Source organism: Zalophus californianus, chromosome 14, assembly GCF_009762305.2.
Source record: "Zalophus californianus isolate mZalCal1 chromosome 14, mZalCal1.pri.v2, whole genome shotgun sequence".
Classification (NCBI taxonomy): Eukaryota; Metazoa; Chordata; class Mammalia; order Carnivora; family Otariidae; genus Zalophus; species Zalophus californianus.
The window spans coordinates 78,374,557-78,395,150 of NC_045608.1; the positions used below are offsets into that span (position 1 = coordinate 78,374,557).

Sequence of the window (20,594 nt, forward strand, 5' to 3'; positions counted from 1 at the left end):
ATCAGCAGGCAGTTAAAAAAGAGAGCTGGTGCTTGTTGCAATGGAAAACTGAAATCTAAGGGAATTCAACAAAGGACGCTGGCCTGTGTAAAATCACCAAGGATTCATCCATGAGAGGACCTGTGTATGCACAGAAGCCATCCCTGTTTGATGAGATACTAAAGTATGTGAGCAATCATTCTTTTCATTTTTTAAATCAGTTTAAGGTGGGTATTCTACCCATTGCATTATAGTCATAAATGAGAACAGTTGTTACAGTAGATAAACTATAAGAGAAAGGAATGCATCTAAGTCTATATTGACAAATTTGTGTGCTTTACCATGAATAGATTAGATGGGAATTCTCAAAGGCATTTGAATAATAGAAAATTTGCCAGGGAGAAGTCTGGGTGCTCTGGATTGACAGGAAGGAGACCAGCTAGGAAACAGCAAACTAAGCAGTAACTGAGCTTTGTAAGAAAAGACCGATTTGGGAAAGAGATGTGGAGAGGTAAAGACGACTAAGGGAGGTGCGTCTGGGACAAGAGCAGCAGAAGATGCATCTCGGCAGGAGCCGCATCAGCCGCCATCTTCATCCAGTGTCTTTGTAAACTGGGAATCTGTGAGACTTCAAGGTACTGTATTTACCTATTAGAAAATACATAACAATTACCATTTTAAAACACTGTTTCTCCAAATAACGCAACATATTTTAAGAAAAAAGAAAAAGAAGAAGATAGCAGGAGGGGAAGAATGAAGGGGAGTAAGTCAGAGGGGGAGACGAACCAGGAGAGACGATGGACTCTGAGAAACACACTGAGGGTTCTAGAGGGGAGGAGGGTGGGGGGATGGGTTAGCCTGGTGATGGGTATTAAAGAGGGCACGTACTGCGTGGAGCACTGGGTGTTATGCACAAACAATGAATCATGGAACACTACATCAAAAACTAATGATGTAATGTATGGTGATTAACATAACAATAAAAAATTTAAAAAAAATAAAACACTGTTTCTCATCCGTTGTGGAGATGAAGCTTGCCAGATGTGGAGCTGGTACCAGCTAACTGGAGTGTTCTAGATGAAGATTTTCTCAAGATATCAGATGGAGCCAAGATGCTGTGGAATTATGACAGGCCCGTAAAATAATCCAGGCTCTTCATGGCAAAGACCTTTCTAATTTAGGGGTTACAGTATGTGGTTTCACAACATGATGTAGTTTACTTACTCCTGGGTAAGAACTGTGGTGTGGTAGGAGACCCAGGAGCGTTTCCTCACAGGTCGAGAATCCTCCATTACTGCCATGAAAATACTCATTCCAGGTGCCTGGGTGGCTCAGTCGGTTAAGCATCTGGCTCTTGATTTCCACTCAGGTTATGACTCAGGGTCATGAGATCAAGCCCTGCATCGGGCTCTGTGCTGGGCCTGAAGCCTGCTTAAGATTCTCTCTCTCCCTTTTTCTCTGCCCTCCCCACCTCCCCCATTTGTACTCTCTCTCTAAAAAAAAAAAAGAAAAGAAAAGAAAAAATATTCTTTCTCTTTTCATGATGTACTAGGGATTGTGAGTACAGAACACTTTTGTAAAAGTAAATTTCACAGGCATCTAGGTGTTTCTTCCTGGTTCATAGACATGTTATCTCAAACAGTGGAAAAGAATATTTATTGTTGGCAAATAGCCTAGTGATACCAGCCCTTATTTAGAAAGGATCATTTTTGCTCTTTATGTTTTGTAAAAACAAGCAAACAAACAACATGCAAGGAGAAACATATCTCAGAGGGTTTCTAATATCTTCCCTAAGGAGAGGGACAGAGGAATGAAAAGGCCAGTCATGGCTTACAGAGACCCTTCTGTAGGTGCAGGGAACCTCTAACGGACCTACCCTCAGTCTCTGAAGGGGCAGCGCCAATTCTCATGCCTAGAAGGATTGGGTAATTGGGGAATGTGAACTTCAGGCCAACGACAGTGCTTGTAATTGGCACCACACTTGAAAAGAGACAAGAAAAACAAATTTGGGGCTCTACTCTGTTTTTTGCTCCTCTAAAGTTTTCATCCCCTTGTGATTAGAATAATCAGATTAAGATCTGCTGTTCCCCATTTTCTCTGTCTTTCAGTTAAGTTGATCCAGATAGCCTTGATTCCTAAAGTTCCCCTAAGTTTTCATTAAACTTCCCCACTGTGGTGCTGCCTGCCAAGTGATGTGCCAATCTGCTCATTTTTTGACCACTCATTTTGACCATTTATTTGTGGCTTTTTGAAAAAAATGGTAGACTTTTATCGAAGAGTTTTTATTTCAGTTTCTCTGGCTAACTGATCATTCTTCCTAAAGCTGCTTGGTTAAACCCTCAGATGGCACTGTTTTCTAGACCTACAACATCAAATGGACAACCTTCACTTATCAGGCTTCCAAAAAACTTCCTCTTGGCAACTTGTTTCTTCTTATTTTGAAGATAATGACAGAGAAGTTCAGTGTTCCATAAATAGCAGAATAAGTGCAACAGTTTTACAAAGCCATTTTAGGAAATTACTGACTTAAATAAACTCATCTCACTTGGCCTGTTTTCTACATTTCTGGATACCAATGTGCACGTTTGTGTATGTGTGTGTATGTTCAATTTGTCCTTTAGAATTCTCTGTATATATTCTTTCATATTTTCCTCAAAAGAATGAAGGCCTCTTTAAGGTTCATTATTTAACTCTACTTCAGTCTCTCTGAATTTGGTCATCTTCCTTTTATCCAAACTAATTACATAAGAGAGAGACTCTATTTCCAGATGTTTACAGTAAAATCTATTATGTAACAAAATGTCTAAATAAAAATGTAACAATATAATGCAGGACCAGGTATCAGAGTGTCAAAATGAATGAATCAAGGAAACATAAGCATTTCTTATATGCCTTCAGCTGAGGTGGTCTCAGTGCTAATAAAGAAAGAGGTGGTAAGGGGATCAGCGCTTATTAGGACATACTTGGGGCTTGTTGACCCCTCTGCTGTCACTCTGGAGGAGAATTTTAATAAAAGGGCAGTTAAGTCAGAATCTTAGCCAAGGACAGCTTTCTCTCACAGCTAGTCACATCTGTAGGTGTGGGTGCTGACATCACCCCTCTTCTGTCTTGTGCATCCTCTGCACTCACACTGGCCAAGAGGGCTGATGCTCCCCTTTCTCCTGCAGAAAGTACACAGTTACAAGCTGTTCCAGCATGTCTGTGCGTATCCCTGGCAGCAGGAGCTCCTGCTTTCCTGTTTGATATGTGGGCCAGCCGTCTATGGGTGGATAGCCCCTACTGAGTTAGGAGTGAAGTTACTCTAGCCATGAATAAAAGACTATTTTGAAGGCGCCTCCTACTCTGAACAGAAAAGGGTGTGTGTGTATAGACCTTACTAAAGCCACTGTCCCCAGGTGAGTGCTGAGCTTGTCATCTGCCCTCTAGGGTGTGGGAGGTGTTAAAATGCCATTTCATCTGCCGGTGTTTGGGAAGGTACAGTTCCTAAGTAGAGCTGTTCACAGAGCTACTTCTTGGTGCAACTAGGGAAAAAACCCAAAAGAAAAGACAACCATTTATGGAAAATTACCGGAAAATTATTTAGCGGTACTACTGAGAGTTTTCAGTAAATATTCAGTATTTTCAGCCTCTTAGTCTGTATTGGTTCTTTGCCTCTGCATGTAATATTCCTTGAAGCTAATCCATTTTGAGAAAATTATCCCTTAATAATATATGCCCCTTTCCTTTCAGTCCAGCTTGTTAATAGAAGAGTCTGTACTCTGTTCCTACACTCCTGCATCTCTCATTCTACTTCTGTTTTCCATATAAGACCCAAAGCATCTGGTAGCTGCTTCAATATTTTACTGGAAATTGGCTCTTCTCATGTTTTCTTGTTTTTTCATCATTTCATCGAAACCTCATTCATGTTGGCAATTCCATTCTCAAATGAAATACACTAAATTTCTAGTTGGAGAATTTTCTGAACATTTTTCAGTTCTTTCTTTACTGAAATGATGCACACCTCATTCCTGAAAACTCACTCCTCTCTGGGCGTCAGCTATACCCCCCTGCCTAGTTTCTCTCTTGCCTCTGTGATTATGACTTCATGTCCTATTCTTTGTTCAGAAACCTCTTAAATATTACTCTTAACAGGGCACCCAGTGCTGGCTTTTTTCCTCTATTTTTTCAAATTCCTTCCTTCACCCTCAAATATCTAGTGAGCTCTTCTTATAGACAAGCTCCATTTCTAGGTGCTATTAGGGAAGACACTGGATAATTAATATTTTAATGATAAGGTGAACAGTATATGCTGATGGGTCTAAAATGGAATATAAGACAGAGAAATTAGTGGTGACTTCAGAGATTTCATTCTGATCAACTGGAAAGATCCAGTTGTCATCATCTGATGTGGGCAAAGCAGTAAGAGGAGAAATTTTGGGTGGGAAAACTAGGGGTTTAAAAGAGACTTGTGGGGCACCTGGGTGGCTCAATTGGTTAAGCGTCCAATTCTTAATTTCAGCTCAGGTTATGATCTCAGGGTTGTGAGACCGAGCCCTGCATTGGGCTCCATGCTGGATGTGGAGCCTGCTTGAGATTCTCTCTCTCCCTCTGCCCCTCCCTCCCCCTCTCTTAAAAAAAAAAATAGCCTTGTAAGTTTAGGATTTGCTATGGACTGAATATTTTTGTCCCCCTAAAATTCACATGTCAGAGCCTTAATGTTGTGGTATTTGAAGAGGAGGCCTTTTGGAGGAGCGTGGAGGTCCCATGACAGGATGACTGTCCTTATAAAAAGAGGAAGAGAGCTAGTCCCTTCTCTCTTTCTGCCCTGTGATGATACAGCTAGATGGCAGCCGTCTGACACCAGGAAGAAGTCTCCTACCAGGAACTGAACTGGCTGGCACATTTATTCCTAGCCTCCAGAACTGTGAGAAATAAATGTTGCTTAAGCCTCTGAGTCAGTGGTAATTTGTTATAGTAGCCTATATTGACTAAGACAGAATTTCTCTTAGAAAGCCAGTGTAGATGTTCAGAAAATAGTCGGAGTGATCTAAGTTGAAGCTACATATTTGAGAGTCTTCAGAATAGTGACAGTATTTAATACTTTGGGACTGGTCAAAATGACCAAAGGAGTGAGTATAAAGAAGAGAACAGTACAAAGCACTGAATTCTGGGGGATCCAGCTATTAAGTGTTTGGCAGAGAGAGGAGGAATCTGAAAAGTGATTGAGAAGATGCTTTTGAGGTAGGGGGAAAGCCAAGGATTTGGGTGTTCTGTGAGCCAAATACAGCAAGGCGGGGTGGGGGGGGTGCAGTGACCAACAAGTTCAAGTGTTTGTTGGTCCAAATAAAATAAGAACAAAACTGATCACCGGATTTCATAATTGCAGGTGCCTTGGTCACATTAGCAAGAGCAGCTTTAGTACAATAATGGGGGTGAAAGCCTCACAGGAATGAGATTGAAGACAGTGGGAGGAAGGACTTGCTGGCTCAAGACGTGCTGAGGATTACTCATAAGCTTATCTTCCACTGTCTGTATACATGCTCATGCCAACCAAATTTATACGTATATTCCAGCTTCCTCTGTGCCTGGATGCTAAGTAGGTTTCTGTAAAAAGCCCACCAAATCCAAATAAGTCAGTCTAGTATCCTTGTCTTTCTATTTTGCCCAAAAAGAATCATGCGTTCATAGGAGTCAAAACATTTTCTGTCCATACACCTCTGTGGTACATACTAAAAGGCAAAGACATTTGTGTCAGGCTTTATGTGTATGATCTTTATTCAAAATCTCATGAATTTCATTTGATTTTGGAGTGTGAGTGCAAAGTGACTGAAGCTTTGAGTCTCTGTTCCAGAGGAATATGAAATAATGGAAACATGGAGTAAAAACGAGGAGCCAGACTTGTGTCAAGGAACACTTCCATTTTAGCCCTGTTGTTTAAGGTGAGAATAAGACCCTGTTGTGGAAAATGAAGGTTAGAGGTAGGGAAAAGTGAAAATGTGTAGATTTTATTTCCAATAATGGTAGTAAATAGCTAATAGCTATACAACTAACAGGTAAAAATTACAGCCAGGGGCGGAGCAAGATGGCGGAGGAGTAGGAGACCTAGATTTCGTCTGGTCTCAGGAATTCAGCTGAATAGGGATCAAACCATTCTGAACACCTACGAACTCAACAGGAGATCGAACAGGAGAGTAGCAACAACTCTCTGAACAGAGAAGCGACCACTTACTGGAAGGTAGGGCTTGCGGAGAAGTGAATCCGAGGCGATATTCGGGAGGATAGACGGCGGGGGAGGGGCCTCCGCCGGCCGCTTCTGGCAAGTGCTAGAGCCGCGGAGCACAAAATCGGACCTTTTAGAAGTCGGCTCCGCTGAGGGACGTCGCTGCAGTGGCTAAGCGGGGGGTGGAACCCTCGTGGGACAGTGTGGACTCAGGACCCTTGGGGTCACAGAGATACCGGGGTGCCTGAGTGCGGCAGAGCTCCCAGGTATTGGAGCGGGGAAGCCGGCTGCAGATACGGAGCAGAGTCGCGGGTTCTCAGCTCGGGGTTGCCATAAACTGTGATCTGCGGCCCAGTCGGGGCACGGCTCCCCCAGCAGGGACCCAACAAGCAGCAGATCCGGGGAGACTCCCCTTCCTTCCCGGGGAGGAGCGGTGCGGGAACGCACTGCAGGGATCTGCTGGGTTTGGAGACTCCGCGCGGGGTCGGGTGCCAGAGAGAGCAACGCTCGGTCACAGGCCGGGTGAGCACGGAGTGCGGCCAGAGACCGGGGACACGGAAGTGACTGCTTTTCTCTGGGGGCACACTGAGGAGCGGGGCCCCGAGTTCTCAGCTCCTTCAAGTGGAGATTGGGAGGCCACCATTTCTGCCCTGGGCCTCCAAAGCTGTACCGAGAGCTTGCAGGGAACAAAAGCTCCTGAGAGCAAACCGGAGCAGCTTCCTTAACCCGGACCGACAAGGGCGGGGCAACTCCGCCTCCGGCAAAGACATTTGGGAACCACGGCAACAGGCCCCTCCCCCCAGAAGATCAGCACAAACAGCCAGCAAGCCAAGACCAAGTTGATCGATCAAGGAGAATAGGAGAACTCCAGCGCTAGGGGAATACTGCACATAGATTCATGGCTTTTTTTTTTTTTTTTTTTTTACCATGATTCATTATTTCATCAAAGTTAATTTTTGTTGACTGTTTTTTTTTTTATTTTTCTTTTTCCCTTTTTCAACCAACATCTTATAAATCCCTTTTTTAAAAAAAAAAAAAAACATTTTTTATTTTTCATTATTAGAGTCATATTTTATCCCTTCATAGTAGTTACCCTTATTTTTGGCATATATATATAAGTTGTTCTCTCTTTAAAATTTTGAGGTACAGTTTCTTCTAACAGATCAAAATATACCCTAAATCACTAGTGTATGGCTTTGTTCTAGTCTCCTGCCTGATCACATTCTCTCCCTTTTTCCTTTTTTTTTTCTTCTTAAATCTTCTTTCTTTTTTCAAACAACTTATCTTACCAAGTCCTTTTATAAAATCTTTTATAATTTTCATCTTTACAGTCATCTTCCATCCCTTCATTGTATCAACCCTTATTTTGTACATATATGTCTTTCTTCCTTTAAAATTTTAGGAGGCACTTTTTTCTAACAGACCAAAATACGCCCAAAATCTAGTGTGTGGCACTGATCTATGCACTAGCCTGATCATATTTGATCATATTCTGCCTTTTTTGTATTGTTTTGTTTTTGTTTTTATCTTTTTTCTCTTTTTTTTTCTTTTTCTCTTTCTTTTTTCTTTCTTTCCCTTTCTTTTCCCCTGGTTTCAGGTCTTTTCTGATTTGTATACAGTATATTTGCTGGGGACGTTGTTAACCTGTTAGCATTTTGTTCTCACATTCATCTATTCTCCTCTGGACAAAATGACAAGACGAAAGAAATCACCTCAGCAAAAAGAACAAGAGGTAGTACCGTCAGCCAGGGACCTACTCAACACCGATATTAGTACGATGTCGGACCTAGAGTTCAGAATCATGATTTTAAAGATACTAGCTGGGCTTGAAAAAAGCGTGGAAGTTATTAGAGAAACCCTTTCTGGAGAAATAAAAGAACTAAAATCTAACCAAATCGAAATCAAAAAGGCTATTGATGAGGTGCAATCAAAAATGGGGGCACTAAATGCTAGGATAAATGAGGCAGAAGAGAGAATCAGCGATATAGAAGACCAAATGATGGAAAATAAAGAGGCTGAGAAAAAGAGAGAGAAACAACTACAGGATCACGAGGGCAGAATTCGAGAGATAAGTGATATGATAAGACGAAACAACATTAGAATAATTGGGATCCCAGAAGAAGAAGAGAGAGAGAGAGGGGCAGAAGGTATATTGGAGCAAATTATAGCAGAGAACTTCCCTAATGTGAGGAAGGAAACAGGCATTAAAATCCAGGAGGCACAAAGAACCCCTCTCAAAATCAATAATAATAGGTCAACACCCCGACATCTAATAGTAAAACTTACGAGTCTCAGAGACAAAGAGAAAATCCTGAAAGCAGCTCGGGAGAAGAGATATGTAACCTACAATGGTAGAAACATTAGATTGGCAACAGACCTATCCACAGAGACCTGGCAGGCCAGAAAGGACTGGCAAGATATCTTCAGAGCACTAAACGAGAAAAATATGCAGCCAAGAATACTATATCCAGCTAGGCTATCATTGAAAATAGAAGGAGAGATCAAAAGCTTCCAGAACAAACAAAAACTAAAGGAATTTGCAAACACGAAACCAGCCCTCCAAGAAATATTGAGAGGGGTCCTCTAAGCAAAGAAAGAACCTAAAAGCAGCAAAGAGCAGAAACGAACACAGACAACAGACAGTTAACAGTCACCTTACAGGTAATACAATGACACTAAATTCACACCTTTCAATAGTTACCCTGAATGTAAATGGGCTAAATGCCCCAATCAAAAGACACAGGCTATCAGATTGGATTAAAAAACAAGACCCATCAATATGCTGTCTGCAAGAGACTCATTTTAGACCCAAAGACACCCCCAGATTGAAAGTGAGGGGGTGGAAAACCATTTACCATGCTAATGGACACCAAAAGAAAGCTGGGGTGGCAATCCTTATATCAGACAAATTAGATTTTAAAACAAAGACTGTAATAAGAGATGAGGAAGGACACTATATCCTACTTAAAGGGTCTATCCAACAAGAAGATCTAACAATTGTAAATATCTATGCCCCGAACATGGGAGCAGCCAATTATATAAGGCAATTAATAACAAAAGCAAAGAAACACATTGATAACAATACAATAATAGTGGGGGACTTTAACACCCCCCTGACTGAAATGGACAGATCATCTAAGCAAAAGATCAACAAGGAAATAAAGACTTTAAATGACACACTGGACCAAATGCACTTCACAGACATATTCAGAACATTCCATCCCAAAGCAAAGGAATACACATTCTTCTCTAGTGCCCATGGAACATTCTCCAGAATTGATCACATCCTAGGTCACAAATCAGGTCTCAATCGGTACCAAAAGATTGGGATCATTCCCTGCATATTTTCAGACCACAATGCTTTGAAACTAGAACTCAACCACAAGAGGAAAGTCGGAAAGAACTCAAATACATGGAGGCTAAAGAGCATCCTACTAAAGAATGAATGGGTCAACCAAGAAATCAAAGAAGAATTAAAAAAATTCCTGGAAACCAATGAAAATGAAAACACAACTGTTCAAAATCTTTGGGATACAGCAAAGGCAGTCCTGAGAGGAAAGTATATAGCAATACAAGCCTTTCTCAAGAAACAAGAGAGGTCTCAAATACACAACCTAACCCTACACCTAAAGGAGCTGGAGAAAGAACAGCAAATAAAGCCTAAACCCAGCAGGAGAAGAGAAATCATAAAGATCAGAGCAGAAATCAATGAACTAGAAACCAAAAGAACAGTAGAACAGATCAACGAAACTAGGAGCTGGTTCTTTGAAAGAATTAACAAGATTGATAAACCCTTAGCCAGACTGATCAAAAAGAAAAGAGAAATGACCCAAATCAACAAAATCATGAATGAAAGAGGAGAGATCACAACCAACACCAAAGAAATACAAACAATTATAAGAACATATTATGAGCAACTCTATGCCAACAAATTAGATAACCTGGAAGAAATGGGTGCATTCCTAGAGACATATCAACTACCAAAATTGAACCAGGAAGAAATAGAAAACCTGAACAGACCTATAACCACTAAGGAAATTGAAACAGTCATCAAAAATCTCCCAAGAAACAAAAGCCCAGGGCCAGATGGCTTCCCAGGGGAATTCTATCAGACATTTCAAGAAGAATTAATACCTATTCTCCTGAAACTGTTCCAAAAAATAGAAATGGAAGGGAAACTTCCAAACTCATTTTATGAGGCCAGCATTACCTTGATCCCAAAACCAGACAAAGACCCCATCAAAAAAGAGAATTACAGACCAATATCCTTGATGAACATGGATGCAAAAATTCTCACCAAAATACTAGCCAATAGGATCCAACAGTACATTAAAAGGATTATTCACCAGGACCAAGTGGGATTTATTCCTGGGCTGCAAGGCTGGTTCAACATCCGCAAATCAATCAATGTGATACAATACATTAACAAAAGAAAGAGCAAGAATCATATGATCCTCTCAATAGATGCAGAAAAAGCATTTGACAAAGTACAACATCCTTTCTTGATCAAAACTCTTCAGAGTATAGGGATAGAGGGTACATACCTCAATATCATAAAAGCCATCTATGAAAAACCTACAGCGAATATCATTCTCAATGGGGAAAGGCTGAGAGCTTTTCCCCTAAGGTCAGGAACGCGGCAGGGATGTCCACTATCACCACTGCTATTCAACATAGTATTAGAAGTCCTAGCCACAGCAATCAGACAACAAAAAGAAATCAAAGGCATCCAAATCGGCAAAGAGGAAGTCAAACTCTCACTCTTTGCAGATGATATGATACTGTATGTGGAAAACCCAAAAGACTCCACCCCAAAACTGCTAGAACTCATACAGGAATTCAGTAAAGTAGCAGGATATAAAATCAATGCACAGAAATCAGTGGCATTCCTATACACCAACAACAAGACAGAAGAGAGACAAATCAAGGAGTCGATCCCATTTACAATTGCACCCAAAACCATTAGATACCTAGGAATAAATCTAACCAAAGAGGCAAAGGATCTGTACTCAGAAAACTATAAAATACTCATGAAAGAAATCGAAGAAGACACAAAGAAATGGAAAAACGTTCCATGCTCATGGATTGGGAGAATCAACATTGTGAAGATGTCAATGCTACCTAGAGCAATCTACACATTCAATGCAATCCCCATCAAAATACCATCCACCTTTTTCAAAGAAATGGAACAAATAATCCTAAAATTTGTATGGAACCAGAAGAGACCCAGAATAGCCAGAGGAATACTGAAAAAGAAAAGCAAAGCTGGCGGCATCACAATTCCGGACTTCCAGCTCTATTACAAAGCTGTCATCATCAAGACAGTATGGTACTGGCACAAAAACAGACACATAGATCAATGGAACAGAATCGAGAGCCCAGAAATGGACCCTCAACTCTATGGTCAACTTATCTTTGACAAAGCAGGAAAGAATGCCCAATGGCAAAAAAACAGTCTCTTCAACAAATGGTGTTGGGAAAATTGGACAGCCACATGCAGAAGAATGAAACTGGACCATTTCCTTACACCACACACAAAAATAGACTCCAAATGGTTGAAAGACCTAAACGTGAGACAGGAGTCCATCAAAATCCTAAAGGAGAACACAGGTAGCAACCTTTTCGACCTTAGCCGCAGCAACTTCTTCCTAGAAACATCGCCAAAGGCACGGGAAGCCAGGGCAAAAATGAACTATTGGGATTTCATCAAGATAAAAAGCTTTTGCACAGCAAAAGAAACAGTCCACAAAACCAAAAGACAACCAACAGAATGGGAGAAAATATTTGCAAATGACATATCAGATAAAGGGCTAGTATCCAAAATCTATAAAGAACTTATCAAACTCAACACCCAAAGAACAAATAATCCAATCAAGAAATGGGCAGAAGACATGAACAGACATTTCTCCAAAGAAGACATCCAAATGGCCAACAGGCACATGAAAAAGTGCTCAACATCGCTCGGCATCAGGGAAATCCAAATCAAAACCTCAATGAGATACCACCTCACACCCGTTAGAATGGCTAAAATTAACAAGTCAGGGAACGACAGATGTTGGCGGGGATGTGGAGAAAGGGGAACCCTCCTACACTGTTGGTGGGAATGCAAGCTGGTGCAACCCCTCTGGAAAACAGTATGGAGGTTCCTCAAACAGTTGAAATTAGAGCTACCGTTCGATCCAGCAATTGCACTACTGGGTATTTACCACAAAGACACAAATGTAGGGACCCGAAGGGGTACGTGTACCCCAATGTTTATAGCGGCAATGTCCACCATAGCCAAACTGTGGAAAGAGCCACGATGCCCATCGACAGATGAATGGATAAAGAAGATGTGGTATATATACACAATGGAATATTATGCAGCCATCAAAAGGAATGAGATCTTGCCATTTGCAACGACGTGGATGGAACTGGAGGGTGTTATGCTGAGTGAAATAAGTCAATCAGAGAAAGACATGTATCACATGACCTCACTGATATGAGGAATTCTTAATCTCAGGAAAGAAACTGAGTGTTACTGGAGTGGTTGGGGGGTGGGAGGGATGGGGTGGCTGGGTGATAGATATTGGGGAGGGTATGTGCTACGGTGAGCGCTGTGAATTGTGCAAGACTGTTGAATCACAGTTCTGTACTTCTGAAACAAATAACGCAACATATTTTAAGAAAAAAGAAAAAGAAGAAGATAACAGGAGAGGAAGAAAAGGGGAGTATGTCAGAGGGGGAGACGAACCATGAGAGATGATGGACTCTGAAAAACAAACTGAGGGTTCTAGAGGGGAGGGGGGTAGGGGGATGGGTTAGCCTGGTGATGGGTATTGAGGAGGGCACGTTCTGCATGGAGCACTGGGTGTTATGAACAAACAATGAATCATGGAACACTGCACCAAAAACTAATGATGTAATATATGGTGATTAACATAACAATAAAAAAAATAAAAAAAAAAAAAAAATTACAGCCAGACCACAAATATCAACATTTCATAAATCATACAGTGTAAATAAAATCACACACTCAAAATTACTCTGAAGACTTGCTTTCTTCTTGAATGAAAGAAGTCAGCAAAAATATGAATAATGCATGTTCTTTTAAACGAAATCTTCAGGATATTGTAGCATTTATATGAAATCTGCATGCTTTGTTTTGAATGCGACCATTTTGAAACTTTGGTATTACAAATGAAACACATTTTGAACTGAGGAGGGAAACTTTTTGCAAGTAAAATTTTTAGCTTTAGTGGTTTTTTCCTCAAATGGAATAATGGCCAAATTTATTGTTACATTACATTTTCATTTCTAATTATAGGCAGTGGTGGCTTGAATTTAACAATGAAATTTCTTTCACTGTTTAAAATGTTAGGTTTAGAAATCAAACCATAATGGTTTCATTTGTGGCTGAGCCCCATATAAAACCTCACCAAATGGTTCACTGATTGAGTTGCTGAAATTTTCCTCTTGGCTCTCTGTATTTGTGGGGCTTCCAGGTGCCTCTTGGCAGTGAAAGCACCACAAATAATTGTAAACTGTGATTATTAATTCCATTAACCTAGGGCCAAATTCAACCATGACTATCACAAATCAGAGCTCCGCCCCCCCCCCCAAAGTGGCAGCATTAAATTATGCTAGGAATCCTTTATTTGTTCCATGCAAATATAACTTTTGTATGTTCCCTCTCACTGAGTACATTATAAAATAAATACATTATATTCATTAAATTTTCATGTAATATTGAATACATGCAAAGGAGTATTTGCATATATTTCTAAGTTGTGAAGTATAATATTGAACCGGTTATCCCACACAAGAATTAGAATGTTACCGAAGCCATTGAAACAATGTGTGTTTTCATACCAACTCCACTCACTATCTCCCCTGATTTTTTGGAAATGTTCCAAATGTCTTTATATTTAAAATAATAAACATAGAGATTTACTCTTACTTGCTTCGCTTGTTAGAAATGAGTGAAATACTGAAAACACATTTGAGTGGGTTCCTGCCTCTCCTGCTATGGAAGTGAGGCTATCCGAGTCTGGACCACTATTTAACATCTTCTAGAATCTAAACTCTGATAAGTCTATGAGTGTAACTTGATCGATCATTACAGTGATAGATACCTATAGTGACAAGCTCTATACTAGATCCTTTAAACCAATGATCTAATTTTACATTACTATTTATCATTAACCATATGATTAGATGATAGATATTAATATCTTCAGACTGTAGATGCTTAGCAAAGTTAAGTGACTTGCCCAAAGTTCTAGAGCTAGTAAATCTGGGATTTGAACCCAATATGCCCTTAGTCCAAACCCTATACTCTTTCTACTCTCATGCACTTAGCTTTGATCAATATGTGATGGACCAATAACTGATGTGAGTGTAAATTCATTATTTGTAGTATTTTTCAAGGGTGTACATTTAATATCAGTGCCATCAGCTTAGATAATGTTTCTTTTTGTACGTGTGTTACCACTTAAATTTGTGGCATAAAGTTTAATGAGTGTCAATTAATCTTTGAAGAAATGGGCTAATTGGTTATTGCATGTTTGGCACATTATCCTTCTAATTAGCCTTTTTCAGTATTGAATGTGGCACTGCAAATTTTAAAACAATTAGTATTATTGGTGATAACAAATTATCCTTTTAACAGGTATGCCCATGTATCCAGTATGTTTAAGTACATCAATTTATACAAAACAGTCCATCAAACTCAAGGAAATTAAGAAGTGTGATTTAAGAAAAGATACATAGTTAAGCCTAAGGCTGAGATTTTATTGATCATGTTGAGTCTGAAAAAAATAGCAAAACTAGTAAATCTTCATTCATGCATGGGTTTATTAATTTATTTTGCATTTTAAAAATAATAATTACCATTTTTGAGTGCCTATATATATAGAGAGAGAGAGAGAGAGAGAGAGAGCACTATTCTGTGGAACTTTACAACCTTGATCTTATAACTGTGTTTTATCCTTCTAAGATTCCCCTCAGACAGGTATCATTATGTGCATTTAACAATGAGAAAACCAACTTCAACGAAATCTTACAGCTAAATAGTGGTGTAACCAGCATTCAATCCTAGCATTCCTTTATGACTGGGAAGTGGTACTTGTCTATAGAAGAAGGTTCTTGAAATGTGGGTCAGGGAGATCTGGGACTGGGTTTTAGGGTTTTGGTGCTGCCACTGATTATGCATGTGACATTAAGCAATCTCTCAGTCCGCTCAGAAGGTTGGATGAGATGATCTCTAAGATCTGTTCCCAGTGGCACTTTCTTTAGTTAGTTTGCAGCATACTAAATATTCTGTTCTGTGTACTCCTTGTAACATAAAACAGAAGTCAATTCTTATTCACATGTTATTAAATAATTCTTCAAAGATGGTTTTTAGTAATTTCAAAATAGTTTGGGCAACAGAGACTCTTGAAGCAGGTGGGGGCATGGGACTACTAAGAGCTTTGGACATAGTGTCTGAGTGTCAGGCTAGCTGCTAAGTGGGCGGAAGTCTTGTCCCTGTTCATGCAAGTTATGGTGACCACTATACAACTTTTTAAGTCAACTGCAAGTCTTGAAAATCACTCATTTCACCAATGAAAAATAATTTCTAATATACCTTACACTTACTAATTGAACTTTCTGGTGAAAATTTCAATAAAGGTATCTGATGCTGCTTTCACATCTGGAGTGTATATTCTTTACCAGTATTTGAATTATGCTCCAGATGTGTGTTCTTTACCAGCATAGTTCAAATACTAACTAATCACCCTTAGCAAAATATTAAAGGATAGGTACATATATCACAGTGTTTATGCTGAAGTTTTTAAAAGTAAATTCTCACTTCTTGGCATGGTATTAAAAATTTCCATCCACACAAAAATGTTTAATAGCAGTTTTATTCATAATTGCCAAAATTTGGAAGCAGCCAAGATATTCTTCAGTAGATAAATGGATAAACTGTGTTACACCCATACAATTGAATATTATTCAGCACAAAAAGAAGTGAGCTACCAAACCATGAAAAGACATGGAAGAATCTTAAATGCATTTTACCAAGTGAGAGAAGCCAGTCTGAGAAGGTTATATACTGTGTGACTCCAACTGTATGACATTCTGAAAGGACAAAACTGTGGAGACAGTAAAAGGATCAGTGGTTGCCAGGGGTTAGGGGTGAAGGAAGGGTGAATAGGTGGGGCACAGAGGATTTCTAAGGCAGTGAAACTATTCTGTATGATAATGTAATGGTGGATACATATCATTATACAGTTGTCAAAACACATAAAATATACAATACCATGAGTGAACTCTAATGTGAACTATGCACTTTGGGTAGTAATGATATGTCCCTCTGGGAGAATCTTGGTTTTACTGGAGAAAGAGGGAGTACCATGATAGAGGGATGTTTGGAGAACCAGAAAAATTGAGTAGGATGCAGTCTTAGCACTTAAAGAAACTGAAACCTACTGTTGTGACCTGGCCATATAGAGGAGACTGGCAGGGCAGGCAGGTTCATGACTAACACTCGCCCCAACTCTGTAAACGGCCCCAAGAGGGGGTATAGAAGCGAAGACAAAAGAGCCGGATTTCCTTTCCATGGGAGAAGTGGGCTGGTTCTCAACGGACAAAACAGCATTTGATAGGACACTTGAAGGAGACATACAATAGACAGCCACCACACACGATGGGGCATGCTTAGAGCTCTCTCCTCCGGATCTCCCGTCCCCTGGACACTCAAACTCACTATGTGAAAGAAGGGTCAGGAGTAGTAGCAAAGACAAAAACACTGTCTGTGTCCTGCTACAGCTTTGGGTTCTGACTGTTAGAGCAGTCTATGTTTACATCCTCACACTTAGTTTTGCATCAAAATAGAGGAATCATAGTGAATCAAGTACCACCTTTCATTTGTAAACTTGAACTTCACCATTCTACTTTTAAGTAATGTTTCCACATGAATGCTGAAAAGGTTCTCAGGACTTGTTGCCAATATGTGAAACATTCATATTTATTTAAGAAATGCCTTTGCATGTGATCTCTGCCTGTAAGCACTTGAAGACACTATAAAGTAAAGGATAGTTTGTTTAGTGGTAGCCCTCAGCCAGATATATTTTCTCTCTCTTAATTTTCAAGTACCTGTAAATTGGAAAATACAGATTTTATTGCTCAGTAGCCAAATCTGTGGGATGATTTTGGAAGAAAAGAAATATTCACTTTCCAAAATGTGGTTGTGGAAGGCTGATTTATGTTACGATGTCTTCAGGGGATTCAGGTAAGTGCCTTCCTTCCTGCTCATCATGTATCAGTATCAGAGCCTCCCTTATTTTAGATTACAAATATGGCATGGATATAAGTGTGCTATAGATTTGGTTTGTAGGGTTAGAACCCTTGGCAATGAATACTTAAACTCCAGTGCAGCAAATAAGCAATAAATCAACAGCCTGTCACTTCCATGTGAAGAGTGAAAGAACTCTGCTGAGTGTGTAGTTCTTTAGAGATCAGAAGCCAGATCTCTCAGGGCAGCACCCCCTTTTCTGAGCATTTCAGCAGATGCTGGGTCCCTGGCTAAAGGAATGAAAAGACCTTATTCTCTGATTTTATTAATGATGGTTGGAAATAGTTTCGTATCAGGAAGTTCAGCTTGACATGTTAACTTAAATTGTCCAGAGTACTTTAATTCCTATAACTACTATCTCCCTCTACCACAAACTGAATTGCCTTTGTGGAATATCAGAGTGTTTGCATGGGAAAATTAATCTCTTTGTCTTTGAGAGACAGCCATAGTTTTATGGTTCAGAATCTTGGAGGTTTGTTTTTTGTTTTTTGGGTTTTTTTTAGCTGTTTTTCTCTCAACAGGAGCTTCATTTCTATGTCTGCACAGGGAGAATGAACACATTTTATTACTTAAAATTTCATTTCATTGTTTTAATGAACAAGCATCTATTCATCAATGTTTCCCTCCAAATGCTACAATCAAATCTCTACATTTCAGTGTTATATAGTGTAATATAAGAAGCGACTTATTAGCATATATTTAATGATTCTGTGATTTCTATGTTCCTAAAACAAGCAAAGTGTCAAATCCTTGTGAATAACAAGAAACATTGTTATGCTTTTAATAAGAGCTTTTTTCTTGTCTATAAATTCATAGTGCCTAACAACCTGTAAATGCATAAACACTGTACAGCCAAAAAGTAGCATGACATTAGAAATGTACAGAGACTGGGCTTTTTTTTTCATATCAAAACATCATAAACTTAAATTTACACAATAGATATTCTCAACTCATGCCTTACACAGAAGAAGAAGCTGTTGTTGAAACACGCTGTTCAGGTTGTTTGAAGAAGAATGTAGAAGTCTCATATGCATGTTTTTAGTATCTCCTCTGTCCCCATTTAATATCTGCCAGACAAATCACAGAGACCGCCTAGGGGATAGCAACAGATGATCTCTTTGAAGGTTTTCCTCAGTTCTTGGCTCCGGAGTGCGTAAATTAGAGGGTCGATGATGGAATTACACATGATCAGGATGAGATACAAGTTAAAGTGAGACATGAAACACACACAGTATGGATTCTGGGGACAAGAGATGTAGAATATTAAGTGGAGGAAGAATGGGGCCCAGCAGACAACAAAGACACCGATCAATATGGTCAAGGTAATCGCACCCTTCATGTTGGCACCTTGGCGGATGGTGCCAGTGCCTGGGAGGACAGCGATTCTCTTAATGTGCAGTCTGGCCATGAGGAACATGTGGACATAGAGAGAAGCCATGAGGGCCAGCATGGTGAAGAACATGGTGATGAGGCAGATGATAACAGCACTACTGTCCGAGTAAATGATGAACAGAATGCCTGAAACCGTGCAAGCTGCCCAGATACAACTTATGATGATCCCGACCCGCCTAACCGTCATGATGTTATGGTACTGGAGAGCATAAAAGATAGTAAAGTACCTGTCCACCGCAATTGAAAGCAGGCTGCAAATCGATGCAAGCAAGGAGCTACAAATCACCGAGTCAATGACATTATCAATATTCACTGTGAAACTCTGTGCGTCCGTATCAGTACTGTTTAACAGGGTGATGACAATGGTTTCTGAGCCGTTTGAAACGCTCACCAACATGTCAGCCACAGCCAGGCTACAGATGAAAAAGTACATGGGTGAATGCAGATTCTTGTTCTTGGCTATTGCCACAATCACCAGAATATTCTCCAACAAGCTTATGACCCCCAGAGTCACAAACACCTCAGGAGAGACAAAGAGTTGCTCATAGCACCCTCCATCAGAGTAGCCTTTTCCAAGGGACTCACTGGCATTGGCATGCTGTCGGTAGGTGCTGAGGTTCCAGAAGTGGAGAGAAGTGTGCATCCCATGGTGGATAGTGGAGTTCATCCTGCACCAAGTGGATGCAGATCCCCACGGCACTGATTCGATCTCTTGGGTCAGCTAGCCTCAGTGATTTTGTCCACGTCTTTGTCGATCCGAAAGTTCTGAGGCTAAAACTGGCATGCCAGTTGTAAGTAACTGTCACATGCTCCAAAGGCTGGAGATGGAGCTTTTCCTGTCTTCCAGGTGCAGCTCTGATCCCCTTCACTTTAAAAGCTTAGGCTTCCGAAATGCACATTCTCCGTTCAAAGAGTTTGTTCTTTGCTTTTTTGTCCTCACTCCCACCTTAACTTTTAGTCTTAGGCATTCAGTCAGGTCTTTTCAAAATAATTCTCCTAGTAGCTTCTGTGCCCCTGGGACCCAAATCTGTGGGCACGTGTTCCCGTCAGCTGTTAGTTCCCAGCCTGAAGCGTTGCTTTGAGTGTTAGTTGCTGCTGCTGATTTTATGGTGTGTGAAGGAAAAAAAATGTTCAGAGTGGCTCCTCCTCCGCTTCCTCCTGACCAATCCAAATGCGCTGGATGTCTGTGAGACACGGGTGATGTTCCAGAGATACAAATTGCAGGGCAACACCGATTCAGATGCAGAAGCATGTGGAACTGGGAAGCTAGCAGGATGAGAGAGACTGGATTTTCCTTGTCAAGTTTTCAAGGGAAACAACTTGGTCCCTAGAGGCTATTCTTTGATATCACTACAAGCCAGGCAGCCCAGGTTTATTCCTGCTTCAGAAAGAGAGGTGTGTGTGTGTGTGTGTGTGTGTGTGTGTGTGTGTGTGCGTGTGCGCGCGCGCGCGTGAGTGTGTGCGTGTGCGTGTATGTTCCTGAAATAGATACACTGCCTTTTTGGTCAGGATATTGAATTTGTTTACTCTCAGTTGCTTTGAATTAAGAATCCAGGAAATAATGCTCCAATTTAAAATACCTGAAACACAGGGAGAATATTTGATAATACAGGTACACTGTGCTCTGAATGGGAGAACTGATGTAAATAGCTAGAGCTTATCAAAGGGTTCAAGACGGGGTTCATTTTTTATGCACTAATATCT

At 40.3% G+C, this 20,594-nt stretch overlaps 1 protein-coding gene across 1 annotated transcript; it reads right to left on the bottom strand.

Moving 5' to 3' along the window:
• Positions 1-18,097: 18,097 nt before the first annotated feature.
• Positions 18,098-19,957, bottom strand: MC4R (melanocortin 4 receptor). Its single transcript, XM_027576558.1, has one exon. The coding sequence runs from the start codon at positions 19,555-19,557 to the stop codon at positions 18,559-18,561; it is 999 nt and encodes a 332-aa protein (XP_027432359.1). The 5' UTR covers positions 19,558-19,957; the 3' UTR covers positions 18,098-18,558.
• Positions 19,958-20,594: the final 637 nt, after the last annotated feature.

Bases quoted from the DNA above. Each gene is read 5' to 3' on its own strand.
- MC4R (XM_027576558.1), bottom strand. From the start codon at position 19,557: ATGAACTCCACTATCCACCATGGGATGCACACTTCTCTCCACTTCTGG.